The 13,440-nt window shown below is 42.6% G+C and overlaps 1 protein-coding gene across 7 annotated transcripts in view; it reads left to right on the forward strand.

Annotated features, from left to right (window-relative positions):
* The window catches only part of LOC126986309 (uncharacterized), a 145,956-nt gene that overhangs the window by 35,995 nt on the left and 96,521 nt on the right, over positions 1–13,440 (forward strand). For all 7 annotated transcript variants that reach the window (XM_050842292.1, XM_050842293.1, XM_050842287.1 and 4 more), the window contains exons 3-11: positions 3,093–3,186; positions 6,233–6,362; positions 8,032–8,177; positions 8,487–8,614; positions 9,776–9,982; positions 11,075–11,271; positions 11,544–11,700; positions 12,160–12,347; positions 13,090–13,220. In XM_050842292.1, the coding sequence (XP_050698249.1) occupies positions 3,093–3,186; positions 6,233–6,362; positions 8,032–8,177; positions 8,487–8,614; positions 9,776–9,982; positions 11,075–11,271; positions 11,544–11,700; positions 12,160–12,347; positions 13,090–13,220 (1,378 nt within the window). The remainder of the gene's footprint in view (positions 1–3,092; positions 3,187–6,232; positions 6,363–8,031; positions 8,178–8,486; positions 8,615–9,775; positions 9,983–11,074; positions 11,272–11,543; positions 11,701–12,159; positions 12,348–13,089; positions 13,221–13,440) is intronic.

Consider the following 13,440-nt stretch of genomic DNA (forward strand, 5'->3'; position numbering starts at 1 on the left):
CAACACACACACACACACACACACACACACACACACACACACACACACACACACACACACACACACGCACATACCGACATGCATGAGGGAAATTCAAAAGAGACATACCTAAAGCACATGACTCTCCATTCTTTTGTACACACACACACACACACACACACACACACACACACACACACAGACAGGATGTTTTTATGGTTGTAGTGGATGAGTGTTGAAATGTTATAGATAAGAGGATACGAGAAATACAGAGAGAGGAAGTGAGTCAAAAAATAAAAGCGGAAAATAAGTAAATGAGAGAAAATAGAAATAGTAGAAATTGTGAAAAACGAAGAAAGGAAATATTAAAGGGATGAAAAAAGGGGAAAGTTAATGAGTTTTGGAATATGAAAAGGTAAAATTTGGGTGAATACATATACCTGTTTTTTGTCGCCTGCTTGTCGGGATCTGTCCCATCCAAGTTTATTTCTATTATTATAAAAGTAAATGATGACTTATTAATGTGCATACTAGGATATCAACAATCACTCTTCTTCTTGTGACCTGTTCCGCTTTGCATCGCTCTTTGGGTCCTCCTTTAGATGATTCACGTAATTACTCTGTGACAGCAAAGATTGGGTTCCGCGATACGAGGTTCAGGATGGGATGGACTATGAGTCGGTTCCACAGTCCAACACAGTGTCTTCGTAACAGCCCGAACCAAACTATAGAATCCCATACAATCCAAAATGGGGAGGTCTTCGATGCCACACTGAATACACAAGACTTTTCCTGTATAGTTTCATCAAATTTGTGAACTTAAATATAAACACCAGACACTACACATGGAAATTTCGAAGGTTCTGATATTGGTTTGGGAGCTTACTAACCCATCATAGGGAACTGTGAAACTGGCCCTATGACGGAGGGATGAGATTTGACGCCTCACCGCTATCACTAACAAGTTCAAATCGTTATTATATAACAAGTTCACATAGCTATCTTCAAAATTGACCTTTCTTTTGACCTCTTATTCTTTGTACTTTTGTTGGAACAGCGCCTAGCGGGATTTTTTGATGCTCTTTTGTTTTGTTGCCCTTGAGCTGTCTCCAGGATGGGATGGACTCTAACGGAGGGATGAGATTTGACGCCACACCGCTATCACTAACAGGTTCAAATCGTCACTATATAACAAGTTCACATAGCTATCTTCAAAATTGACCTTTCTTTTGACCTCTTATTCTTTTTACTTTTGTTGGAACAGCGCCTAGCGGGATTTTTTGATGCTCTTTTGTTTTGTTGCCCTTGAGCTGTCTCCAGGATGGGATGGACTCTAACGGAGGGATGAGATTTGACGCCTCACCGCTATCACTAACAGGTTCAAATCGTCACTATATAACAAGTTCACGTATAGCTATCTTCAAAATTGACCTTTCTTTTGACCTCTTATTCTTTGTACTTGTGTTGGAACAGCGCCTAGCGGGATTTTTTGATGCTCTTTTGTTTTGTTGCCCTTGAGCTGTCTCCAGGATGGGATGGACTCTGACGGAGGGATGAGATTTGACACCACACCGGCTTGGACTTGTTGGTGGTAGCGAATAGAGCTTGTTACATGATTCAACGGTCAAGTCATAGGCAGGAGGAAACACAACAGACAAAGGAAGGCTGGTCTAGAGTTAACCAGTTGATCATTCCCTCGGTTCTTATCTACGTCGCATTCACATCCGGGTTAATTTTAAAGGGGCTGTTACACTGGGCAAATTTTCCGTGGGTCTTCAGTCAAACCACGATTTCCGCTGGCGTGGTTCTCATATTTCCGTGGTTTTCCGACGTATCCACGATCTTCCAAAGCTACGGTAGATTTCACTGAAGGACGACGGTGTTACTCATCATCATCATCAGCAGCAGCAGCAATAACAAGAAACAAATGAAAACCACGCTAGCGGAAATCGTGGTTTGACTGAAGATCCACGGAAAATTTGCCCATAGCCCCATTAGGTTAGGTTAGGTTAGGTTAGGTTAGGTCAGGTTAAGTTAGGTTAGGTTAGGTTAGGTTAGGTTAGGTTAGGTTAGGTTAGGTTAAGTTAAGTTAGGTTAGGTTAGGTTAAGTTAGGTTAGGTTAGGTTAGGTTAGGTTAGGTTAAGTTAGGTTAGGTTAGGTTAGGTTAAGTTAGGTTAGGAAGATGAACAGTTGGGTGGGCTGAATGGCGACTGCGCAGGCCGGGATTCGAATACGGGTCCGCGGCTTCGAAGTTAGGCACATCAAAGATATACTAAAACGTGTGGTATGGAGCGGAAGGCAGGGTTACCAAATTATCGTACTCAGCCACTCAGCACGTCGTACTTTCCGGTCTCTGAGTCACAGCTATCGCAAACAAACGCCAATAAGTAATGCTTTTAACGAGAACTTTAACTGGAATTTCGTTATCTGTGTGGGTAGGAGAGTTTTGGGCCCTGGAGCTGATGAATGCGATGTTTTGAGTACGATAATTTGGCAACGGTGGCGGAAAGAGGGTCGCTAAGTGCTGGGAACGTTAAGATCAAAAAGTTAACCAGCTGATTCGTAGTTAGGCACGTCGTTTTAGTTTATCTTTAACGTGTTGGGAACGTAAAGATAAACAACAAACTAGGAAAAATATGTGCTAGTCTGCCTTTTGGACGCCCCCAACACCGCCCTCGCTTCCTGTAGGCCAGCAGAAGGGAATACCTCGATGGACTCTCCTCTACTTCCGCTGTTTATACTTGATTATCATTATTATTATCATTATTATCATTATTATTATTATTATTAGTTGGAGTAGTAGTAGTAGTAGTAGTAGTAGTAACACAAGTAGTAGTAGTAGTAGTAGTAGTAGTAGTAGTAGTAGTAGAAGAAGAAGGAAACGATAAAAAGAAGGAGGAGGAGAAGAAGAAGGAGGAGGAAGAGAAAACAATAGGAGACGGACAAAGACGAATGCCGAAAAAAAAAATAATTATAAAAATGAAAAAAACTAACCAACATCAACATCACTATCACCAGCAACGAACATCACCATCATCACCCTCACCATCACCACCACCACCATCATCATCATCATCAGCGTCACCCTTTCTAACGGCACCCTCTCCTTGTAGCCGTGGGTGTTGGGCGCCCTGGTGGTGGCCCTCACGCCCTTCGCCCTCCTAGCCGGTCTCAAGTCAACGGCTCCCCCGAAACATGAAGAAATCTGTGAGTATATGTGTGCGTGTGTATTTAACTAGTTGTATTTACCTAGTTGTAGTTTTAAAGGGCCTGGGCTTAAGCTTGTGTGGTCCCGTCTCCGTATTTTTCCAACTTTTCCTTAAAATCTCTCTCTCTCTCTCTCTCTCTCTCTCTCTCTCTCTCTCTCTCTCTCTGGTTTTGTTTTGTTTTCTTCACATTCGAACGTCTATTTTTTCTGTTGTTTTCTTATATTTTCTTGTTTCTCATTTTTCTGTTTTGTTTTCTCTTACTTTTTTCTTTTTCTTTCTTTCTTTCTCTCTTTATTTTCTTTCTTCTATTTTTTTTTGTTTTTCTTTTACTTTCTTATTTTTTTCGGGTCTGTTTTTCTCTTAATTTTGCTTTTCTTTCTCTTTCTTTCATCCTTTCTTTCATTTTTTTCCTCTCTCTCTCTCTCTCTCTCTCTCTCTCTCTCTCTCTCTCTCTCTCTCTCTCTCTCTCTCTCGTAATCTTCCTTTCTCTTTTGTCTGATTTTCCTTCATTCATATATATATATTTTTTTTATTGTTCTTATTCATTCTTTCTACTCGCTTCTTTTTTTCAGTTTTTATTTTTGTTTTCTAGAATCTTTACAAACTCCTACTTTTTCCCTTTTTTCATTAATCTTTTTGTCCTATGTATTATTTCTATTTTCTCTATCCCTTTTTCTCTGTTTTTTTTCCATTTTCACTCGTCTTTTATTTATTTATCTTTAATTTTCCATTCATTTATACGTCTACATAAATTGATTGATTGATAGTTTATTGTTGCTAGTAGACATATTTTTCTACGTTTTTCTACGCACGACTGTTTTTTTTTTTTTTCGTTGTTGTTTTTATTTATATTGTCAAATGACCTTCATCACTCATTCCTAGACATGCTTCTCCTTCCTGTCTCTTCCCTTCCTCCCTCCCTCCTTTATTCCTCCTTCTCTCCCTCCTTTACTTCCCTCCTTCTCTTATAGTCCTTCGCTTCCTCTCCGTTTATCCTTTCCTCTCTCTCTCCTTCATTGTCTCCTTCCCTCTCTTTCTCTTCTCCCTCCATATCCCCTCCTTTCTTCCATTCAATCCCTCCTTTTAATTCTCTCTCTCCTCCATTTATTTATCTCTTCCTTCCATCCTTCCCTCCTCCGATCCCTTTCTCTCTTCCTCTCCTTCCTTCCACCCTTCCCTTCTATCCTCTCCTTCATCCCTTCCTCTCCTCACTCCACCCCTCCCACATTGATTCCCTCTCCTTCCATCTTTCCTCTGCTCCCTCTCCCATCCTCTCCCTCCTTCTTTCATTCATCTCATTTTAACTAGTCTATACATTTCCCTTCTTTTCTCTCCCTCCTTCCTTCATCCCTTCCCCTCTTTCCTTGTCCTTCCCTTCTTCCTCTGCTCCCATCCTCTCATTTTAACTGGTCTACATTTCCCTTCTTTTCTCTCCTTCCTTCCTTCATCCCATCCTCTTTACATCCCTCCCACAGTCCCTCTCCTTCCCTCCTTCCTCTACTCCCTCTCCCATCCTCTCTTTTTCATTCTTTCCTTCCTGTCATTTTCGCTACACTCCACACTTTATGGCTTCCTCAGATCCATTCATCATTTTGTTTCCTGCTGGTTCTCCACGCATGCACAACTGTTCTTCCTGCAGGCATTGAAAAAAGTCACCATCATATATAGGTTTGCATGTATATAGTCCCTTGGTTCTTCTCTGGCGGTTTAGTTTAGTTATCGGTGTAATGTTAGGTGAATATATAGATCAGATCCCCATAGACTGATATTAACTAGAGAGAAAATGGACAAACACACAGACCTTGGAGACACAGACAGACAGAATTATAGGTGATTAAATAGCTATATATCCCTTCCATTATAGATAGATGGATAGATAGGTAGATAAATAAAGAGAGAAAGATATACGGATAGGCAGTTTAGATAAGATGAAAGACAAAATAGAAAAAAATGTAAATACGTATAGTTGAAGGAATAAACAGATAAATAAGGACTGGAATAAACAGATGGATAGCAAACACATAAAAGAATATACAAAACAGAGTAAACAGATGCAAGAATAATCAGATAAAACAATAAGCAGATAGATAGAGGAATAAGCAGGAAATATGACAAACATAAAAAAGGAACAAAATAGCTAAGTGCCCCATCAACTAAGGCGCCAAACTACCACTTTCTTTCCTTCTCCTCCTCCGTCCTTCGCCAACCTCGCAGGCCACAGATCAAAGGATGAATATATAAACAATAAATAAAAGAATAAAGAAAAGGAGGCGAGAATATACAGATAGCGTAACAAATAGCTAAGTACCCCATCCACCAAGACTAGGCAAAATGATAGGCTACTTCTCTTAATTTCTTCTTTCGGCAACCCTCGCAGACCTCAGATTAAAGAATAAATTAATAAGTAGATAACAGACAAACGAATAAACAGATAGAATAGATAGATTAGAGAACAAATAGGTAAGTTTCCCTCCCCCAAGAGCCAATTTAAAACACCTCCTCCTCCTCCTCCTCCTCCTTCATTCTTCGGCAAACTTCGCAGGGCACAAATCAAAGAATAAATTAATAAGTAGATAATAGATAAACGAATAAACAGATAGAATAGATAGATTAGAGAGCAAATAGGTAAGTGCTCCATCCCCCAGAGGCCAAACTAACACTTCTTTTCCTCTCCTCCTTCTCCGTTCTTCGGCAACCCTCGCAGGGCACAAATCAAAGAATAATTGAATAAGTAGATAATAGACAAACGAATAAACAGATAGAATAGATAGATTAATGAGCAAATAGATAAGTGTCCCATTCACCAAGAGCCAAACTAACACATTTTTTTTCCTCCTCCTCTTTCTCCATTCTTCTCCAACCCTCGCAGGCCACAGATCAAGGAACAAATAAATAAATAATAGATAATAGAACAGACAGATGAAAGAATAAACAGGAGAACAAATAGGTAGGCAAACTGTTCCATCCCCAAGAGCCAAACTAACTCAATTTTTTCCTCCTCCTCCTCCTCCACGTCGATCTCCGTCCTTCGGCAAACTTCGCAGGCCACTTCGAAGCCCGCGGCCTGTCTTCGGAGTGGCCTCTGGGTCAACTGCAGTCCTTCGTGTGCGGCCTGGCTAATGAGTGCCACGGGGAGGGTCAAGACGACCTCCTAGACCACTACCCCGGAGCCGCGTGAGTGCCATACCCTGTCGAACTCTCCTTAAACCCTGCCACACCTACACGTATACCCTGCCAAACCACTCCTTGTTTCTTCTTCCCTTTCCCCTTCCATCATTTCTTTTCTTTGCCCCTCCCTCCTTTCTTCCTTTTGCCTTTCCCTTCTTAAATCCTTTCCTCACTCCCTCTCCTTCTCCCTTTCCTTCCTCTACCTTTTATCACATCTCTTCTACAGCTTTCTCTCACCCCCTTCAACCTACACACTCTTCCAAAACTTATCTACACCCTATCACACGTATTTCACACCCTGTCACGCTTCCTCTACACCCTGACATATCTCTAGACCCTGCCACACCTTATCTATACCCTGCCAGACCTCCTATAAAACTAGCGCTCTGTACCACGCTTTCTACTAATGTTCTATTTGGTCATTATCTCCACGTATGCATCATTAAATAGAATGATTGCCGGTAGAAGTTAGATGCCTTGAAGCTTCCTTTCCTTGTTAGTAGCAAATTTAATATAATGAAAGACTCTTAGAAATGTTTTGGGAATTTTAATGCCGAAATATAGCAGAGCCGAAGTTAGCGGTCTCTTGGGCGTCAGGAGGGAGAGCTAGCAGGTGGTGTCTCGCTATTTTGGTGCATTATGGCGTTATTTGCTGTTTTTGGGTGTCATGCTCTCTCTAGGAAGGACATAAAAGTGCAGATATTCCCTCAAGGATATAATAGTCTCCCTCCCTACACCCTGCTAAACCCCTATACTCCCTTTCAAACGTTCTCACCTACACCCTACCACATCTCTACTCCCTTTCAAACGTTCTCACCCACACCCTACCACATCTCTACTCCCTTTCAAACGTTCTCACCCGCACCCTACCACATCTCTACTCCCTTTCAAACGTTCTCACCCACACCCTACCACATCTCTACTCCCTTTCAAACGTTCTCACCCACACCCTCCCACACACCTCCACACCCTACCACACACCACACCAATAGTAATGAAAAGAAGGAAGATATGTGTAATGTGCCGTGACGCTGGTAAAAGGCGGGAGCAAAGAATGAAGCTCCGAAACACAGAATGGCACCCGTCTCATGCACACCCTCCCACACCACACCCTACCATACAAGAGGAGGAGAAGGAGGAAAAGAGTAATGAAAAGAAGGAAGATGTGTAAGAGGAACCAGGAGAAGGAGAAGGAGAAGCCGCATTTGAAGTTCATATTAAAAGATGTGAAAAAAAAAAGGAGGAATAGGAATAAAATGAGCCCCTGACACCCTAATCCCACCATCACACCATCACCCTAACATTCTAATCCCAGTATCACACCATCACCCTGACACCCTAATCCCACCATCACACCATCACCCTGACACCCTAATCCCACCATCACACCATCACCCTGACACCCTAATCCCACCATCACACCATCACCCTGACACCCTAATCCCACCATCACACCATCACCCTGACACCCTAATCCCACCATCACACCATCACCCTGACACCCTAATCCCACCATCACACCATCACCCTGACACCCTAATCCCACCATCACACCATCACCCTGACACCCTAATCCCACCATCACACCATCACCCTAACATTCTAATCCCAGTATCACACCATCACCCTAATCCCACTATGACCCCCTCACCCTAACACCCTAATCCCTCCGCAGGGTGAACGACCTGGTCAATGTCTCGCAGCTCATCGACGGCACTGATGCCAGCGCCCTGGACCGCCTCATTGCCCTGCCCTGGAGCCTCAACACTCTCAAGGGCGTGACGGACCTCATTGCTGCTCCTGCCCTCACTGCTCTCATGGGTGTGTGTGTGTGTGTGTGTGTGTTTACCTAGTTGCAGTATAAATGATAATATATTTTTTCTATGTCATTCATTTATCTTTTTTTATTGTTGTTAATAATCAACACACCATTTTTCATCCTTTACTTAAGAAAATATAAAAACACAAAAGTCACCCATCCAATCACCATTTTCCCTCGTGACAGAAAACGGGCTGCAGGTGAGCTTTATAATCATGTCCCTCTGAAGACACACCATTTTTCATCCTTTACTTAACAAAATATAAAAACTCAGAAGTCACCCATCCAATCACCATTTTCCCCCATGACAGAAAACGGGCTGCAGGTGAGCGACATCATCAAGTCCCCGGAGGAGCTGTCGCAGAAGCTGACCTCAGGGCACGACCTCAACCGAAAGGTGGTGGAGGCCTTCCTGGGGGCGCGCATCAATGTGTCCAGGGTAAGGGGCTAAGTGTTGCATTTTAAAAACATTTCGTCGCCCAAGTTCACATATTTGACATGGCTTTCGTAGGAGCTGTAGGCCTTTCCAGGGGTAGTTTTATGACCCTGGTGGTAGTTTGACCCTTCTTCTGTGCCATGAACCTTAAAAAGCACTCATGAATAGCAGATTGATCCCCTCTTTGACCTTTAGAAATAGTTGATGTGAAAAGCGATGGTGTCTTAAAATATGGCCTTAAGGGAGCATTGCATTTATGAGTTTCAGACCCAAAACTGTCGTACCCACACTTTCCCTATACGCAGTCTTTCCTTTTGCTTACAATTTGCATATAAGATCTATAACATATACACTTTATTTTCTTTTAAGTTTTCGCAAATGAACTTTACCGTTTTTCATATCTTTTTCATACTCTACATTCTCCTCTAACTCTTTATAATCTGCATACAACATTTGGTTTTTCACTTTTTTCCTCTTTTCCCTTTTTTTTGTATGTTTTTCACTGTTAGTCCTGTCTTTATCATCATATTTTCCCTGTTTCTTATATGTAAAGTCAACTTGTATTGTTCTGTTCTTTAACCCAGTAACAGCGACGGGCCAAATTTGTGGCTTAACCGTGTAGCAGCGACGGGCCAAATTTGTGGCTTAACCGTGTAGCAGCAACGGGCCAAATTTGTGGCTTTACCGTGTAGCAGCGACGGGCCAAATTTGTAGCTTTACCGTGTAGCAGTGATGGGCCAAATTTGTGGCTTTACCGTGTAGCAGCGACGGGCCAAATTTGTGCCATGATATAAATCCCCAAAAATAGATGATACATAATCTGATCACAAATGCTTTGATATATATTATGAAATGGTTTGTGTGAGGGATGATTTTTTCTCATTTTTCTCGCTTAGAGGGACCATTAAGAAACACGATCCCCGCTGCTACTGGGTTAAATGATGATATGCAATTAAAGTTACTGGTGAAACCGTTAATGAGTGATGTTTTTTACAATATAGATAAGTTTTTCCTTACTTATTTCCCTTTTTCTACATCATATTATCTCACTTCTCATTAATTTCCTTTCTTTTTTAGTTGGCATCTTCACTTGTCATTTTTACTCTATTTCTTTTATTTATCCCAGTACCCCAATAAATCCCACACCTGCCTCCATCCCTACAGGTGTTCGCCCTGGCGGGGAGACGAGGGCCGAGGGAGGTGGTGTGCTCGCCGCAGTACTTGGAGGAGTTCCTTGTCATCACCAACGGTTCCAGCGCGTCCGACATTGCCGACATATCCAACTCCCTCTGCCACCTCCCCCTCGCCCAGGCCGCCAATGTCACCTCTGTCTTCCTGGCCGCCCTTGATGCCCAGAAGGTGCTGCGTAAGGTAAGGAGGAGGAGGAGGAGGGGAAGGGGGAGGAGGAGGACACCTGGGATAAAAAATCGTATTGTGTAAAGGTTTATTTTTTGAAGGATGACTAAAGGAAAGTGAAATTGTGTGCCATGTTCTTAGTGTATATACTTTTATAGACAGAGGAGGAGGAGGAGGACACCTTGGACAAAAAATCGTATTGTGTAAAGGTTTTTTTTTTAAGGATGACTAAAGGAAAGTGAAATTGTGTGCCATGTTCTTAGTTTATATATACTCTTATAGACAGAGGAGGAGGAGGAGGAAGAATGGAAATGCTGTAAAAGGAGGAAGAGAAAGTGACAGAGGTGAATTAGGAGCCAGAAGATATGAGAAGCTAAATAAAAAAAAGAGGAAGAGGAGGTGGAGGAGAAGGAGAAGGAGGAGGAGGAGGAGGAGGAGGAGGACGAGGAGGGGAAGCAGGAAAGGAAATGCTGTAAAAGGAGGAAGAGAAAGTGATGGAGGTGAATTAGGAGGCAGAAGACATAAGAAGCTAAATAAAAAAAGAGGAAGAAGAGGAGGAGGAAGAGGGGAAGAGTATTAGTAAAAAAAAAAAAAAAAAAAAAAAGTAGTAGAAAGAAGAGAATGACTGAAGAATTAAAAGCAGAAAAAGGGAAAAAAAAACAAAAAAAGACAAAAAAAGAGAATCATTTTCTTTGTATTCTTTCCTTATCCTTATTTTATCTTTATTTCCATTATTCCCTCATTATCCTCTCCCTTATCTTCTCTTCTTACTTTCTATTTTCTTCTTATCCTTTCTTTATGTTCTCCTTTTATCTACTCTATTCCCTCATTATCCTCTCCCTTATCTTCTCTTCTTACTTTCTATTTTCTTCTTATCCTTTCTTTATATTCTCCTTTTATCTACTCTATTCCCTCACTATCCTCTCCCTTATCTTCTCTTCTTACTTTCTATTTTCTTCTTATCCTTTCTTTATATTCACCTTTTATCTACTCTATTCCCTCATTATCCTCTCCCTTATCTTCTCTTCTTACTTTCTATTTTCTTCTTATTCTTTCCATGTTACCCTTATTACCGTATCTCTCATTATCTCCATTTTCTTCCTGTAGGTTGGCGAGGTCATGGAGGCAGTGGGCGGCTACAACAAAGACCTCCTGGTGCAGCAGATCGGGGGGCTGCTGGCCGCTGTGAGTCGCCTGGAGGCCCTCGCGCCCCTGTCCAGGTACCTGCAACCTGCCGCCCAAGCCCTGAGTCCCATCATCGGTGCCGGGAAGATTCTGTCCTATACCAAGTGGAACGAGACCAGGTGTGTGTGTTTACCTGTTTGTATTTACCTGTATGTAGTCTACCGGGCCTGAGCTGAACCCTAATAGTCCCATCTCCATATATACATTTATCCAGCCTTTTCTTTATTTGGTGGACGCTGCTCGCCTCCACCACCTCTTCCCGTGAGCTGTGTGTGCGTCTCTCTCTCTCTCTGTCTTTTTCTCTTTGCATATGTGTCTTTCTTTCTCTCTGTGTCTCTTTCTCTATGTATTTCTCTCTTTCTCTCTCCTTTATCTCACTGTCTCTCCCCAGCCTGGCCGACTTCATGGGTTTCGTGGAGGATGTGGCAAAGACCTTCCAGTCAGACCCTTCGGTGGTGCTCACTGACGTCGCCAAGGGAACCACGTCTGCCGCCCTTCGCCTCCTCTCCATCATCGCCAACCCCGCCAACCTCACACGCTCCCTGGAGGTATGGGGTCTTGGGGTGTTATTCTTTATTCTTTCTCAAGGGCAACAAAAAGAGTGAAAAAAAAAAAAGCCCGCTACTTGCTGCTCCCAGAATAGACAAAAGATAGGTCAATTTTGGGTGCAGAGCTGTCTTGATACACTTCTTCTGCTTGGTTCCTGGTAATAATAATAATAATAGTAATAGTAACACATAGAGAAAACAAAAAAACATTGCTCACTGATCCCATAATAGACAAAAGATAGGTCAATTTCGGGTGCAGAGCTCTTCTTCTGCTCGGTTCCTGGTAATAATAATAATAATAATAATAGTAATACAAAGATTGAAAAAAAAAAACGCTACTTGCTGCTCCCATAATAGCCAAAAGATAGGTCAATTTCGGGTGCAGAGCTCTTCTTCTGCTCGGTTCCCGGTAATAATAATAATAACACTAATAATAATAATTCCCCCCATCCTCCGCAGGGGCTGGGTGATCCGTGGGAGGCCGTGCTGCAGAACATTGGGGTGTCGCTGAAGGCGGTGGTGGTGGAGATTGAGGCTGTGCCGGATTACATTAGGCAGATACCCGCCCTCCGCTTTGCCCTTTCCTTGACCACTCACGCCCTCTCCCAACACGTCTACTTCTGGCCACACAATGAAACGAAGACTTGGTACGTGTGTGTGTGTGTGTGTGTGTGTGTGTGTGTGTGTGTGTGTGTGTGTGTGTGTGTGTGTTTACCTAGTTTTAATATGCATTGTCTGAGCTTCACTTGTCTGGTTCTGTCTCCATATCGATATTTGTTCAGTTTGTCCTTAAGTTTCTGCACCCACACTCTTTGCCTCCACCTTCTCTTTTAACTCATTCCAAGAGTTGTATGATAAGACATTTCGCCGCCCAAGAACATATATTTGACAAGGCTTTCGTAGGAGTTGTAGGCATTTCCAGGGGTAGTTTTATGACCCTGGTGTTAGTTTGACCCTTCTTCTGTAACAAACCTAAAAGAACACATATTTGACAAGGCTTTCATAGGAGTTGTGGGCATTTCCAGGGGTAGTTTTATGACCCTGGTGGTAGTTTGACCCTTCGTCTGTAACATGAACCTAAAAGAACACATATTTGACAAGGCTTTCATAGGCATTGTGGGCATTTCCAGGGGTAGTTTTATGACCCTGGTGTTAGTTTGACCCTTCTTCTGTAACAAACCTAAAAGAACACATATTTGACAAGGCTTTCATAGGCATTGTGGGCATTTCCAGGGGTAGTTTTATGACCCTGGTGTTAGTTTGACCCTTCTTCTGTAACAAACCTAAAAGAACACATATTTGACAAGGCTACTCACCCCTCCCAATTCATCCATTTATTTAACTATTTCATACACTCCTGACTCACCCCTTCTTCATCTCCACCTTCAGGATACAGGAGGACTTGGACGAGGCGCTGGGCTACCTGCTTGAGGCTACGGAGGTCTCAATGAACAGCACCCTGGCCGTCACCTTGCTGCCCGCCCTACGCTCTGCCGCCTCCTTCGCCAACGCCTCGGATGGTGGGTGTGGCTGTGCGGGAATGGGTGTAACTTTTTTTTTTTCTTATGTAGTGAGGGAGGCAGCTCAAGGGCATAGAAAAAAAGAGCATGAAGACACATTAGATATTGCTCCGATGAAAGAAAACGGAATGTGTGTGTGTGTGTGTGTGTGTGTGTGTGTGTGTGTGTGGTGAGAATGAATGGGAAAAAAGGGAAAATGAGGAAAAAAAATAAGAAAGAA

This window comes from Eriocheir sinensis, chromosome 61 (assembly GCF_024679095.1).
Source record: "Eriocheir sinensis breed Jianghai 21 chromosome 61, ASM2467909v1, whole genome shotgun sequence".
NCBI classification, from domain to species: Eukaryota; Metazoa; Arthropoda; class Malacostraca; order Decapoda; family Varunidae; genus Eriocheir; species Eriocheir sinensis.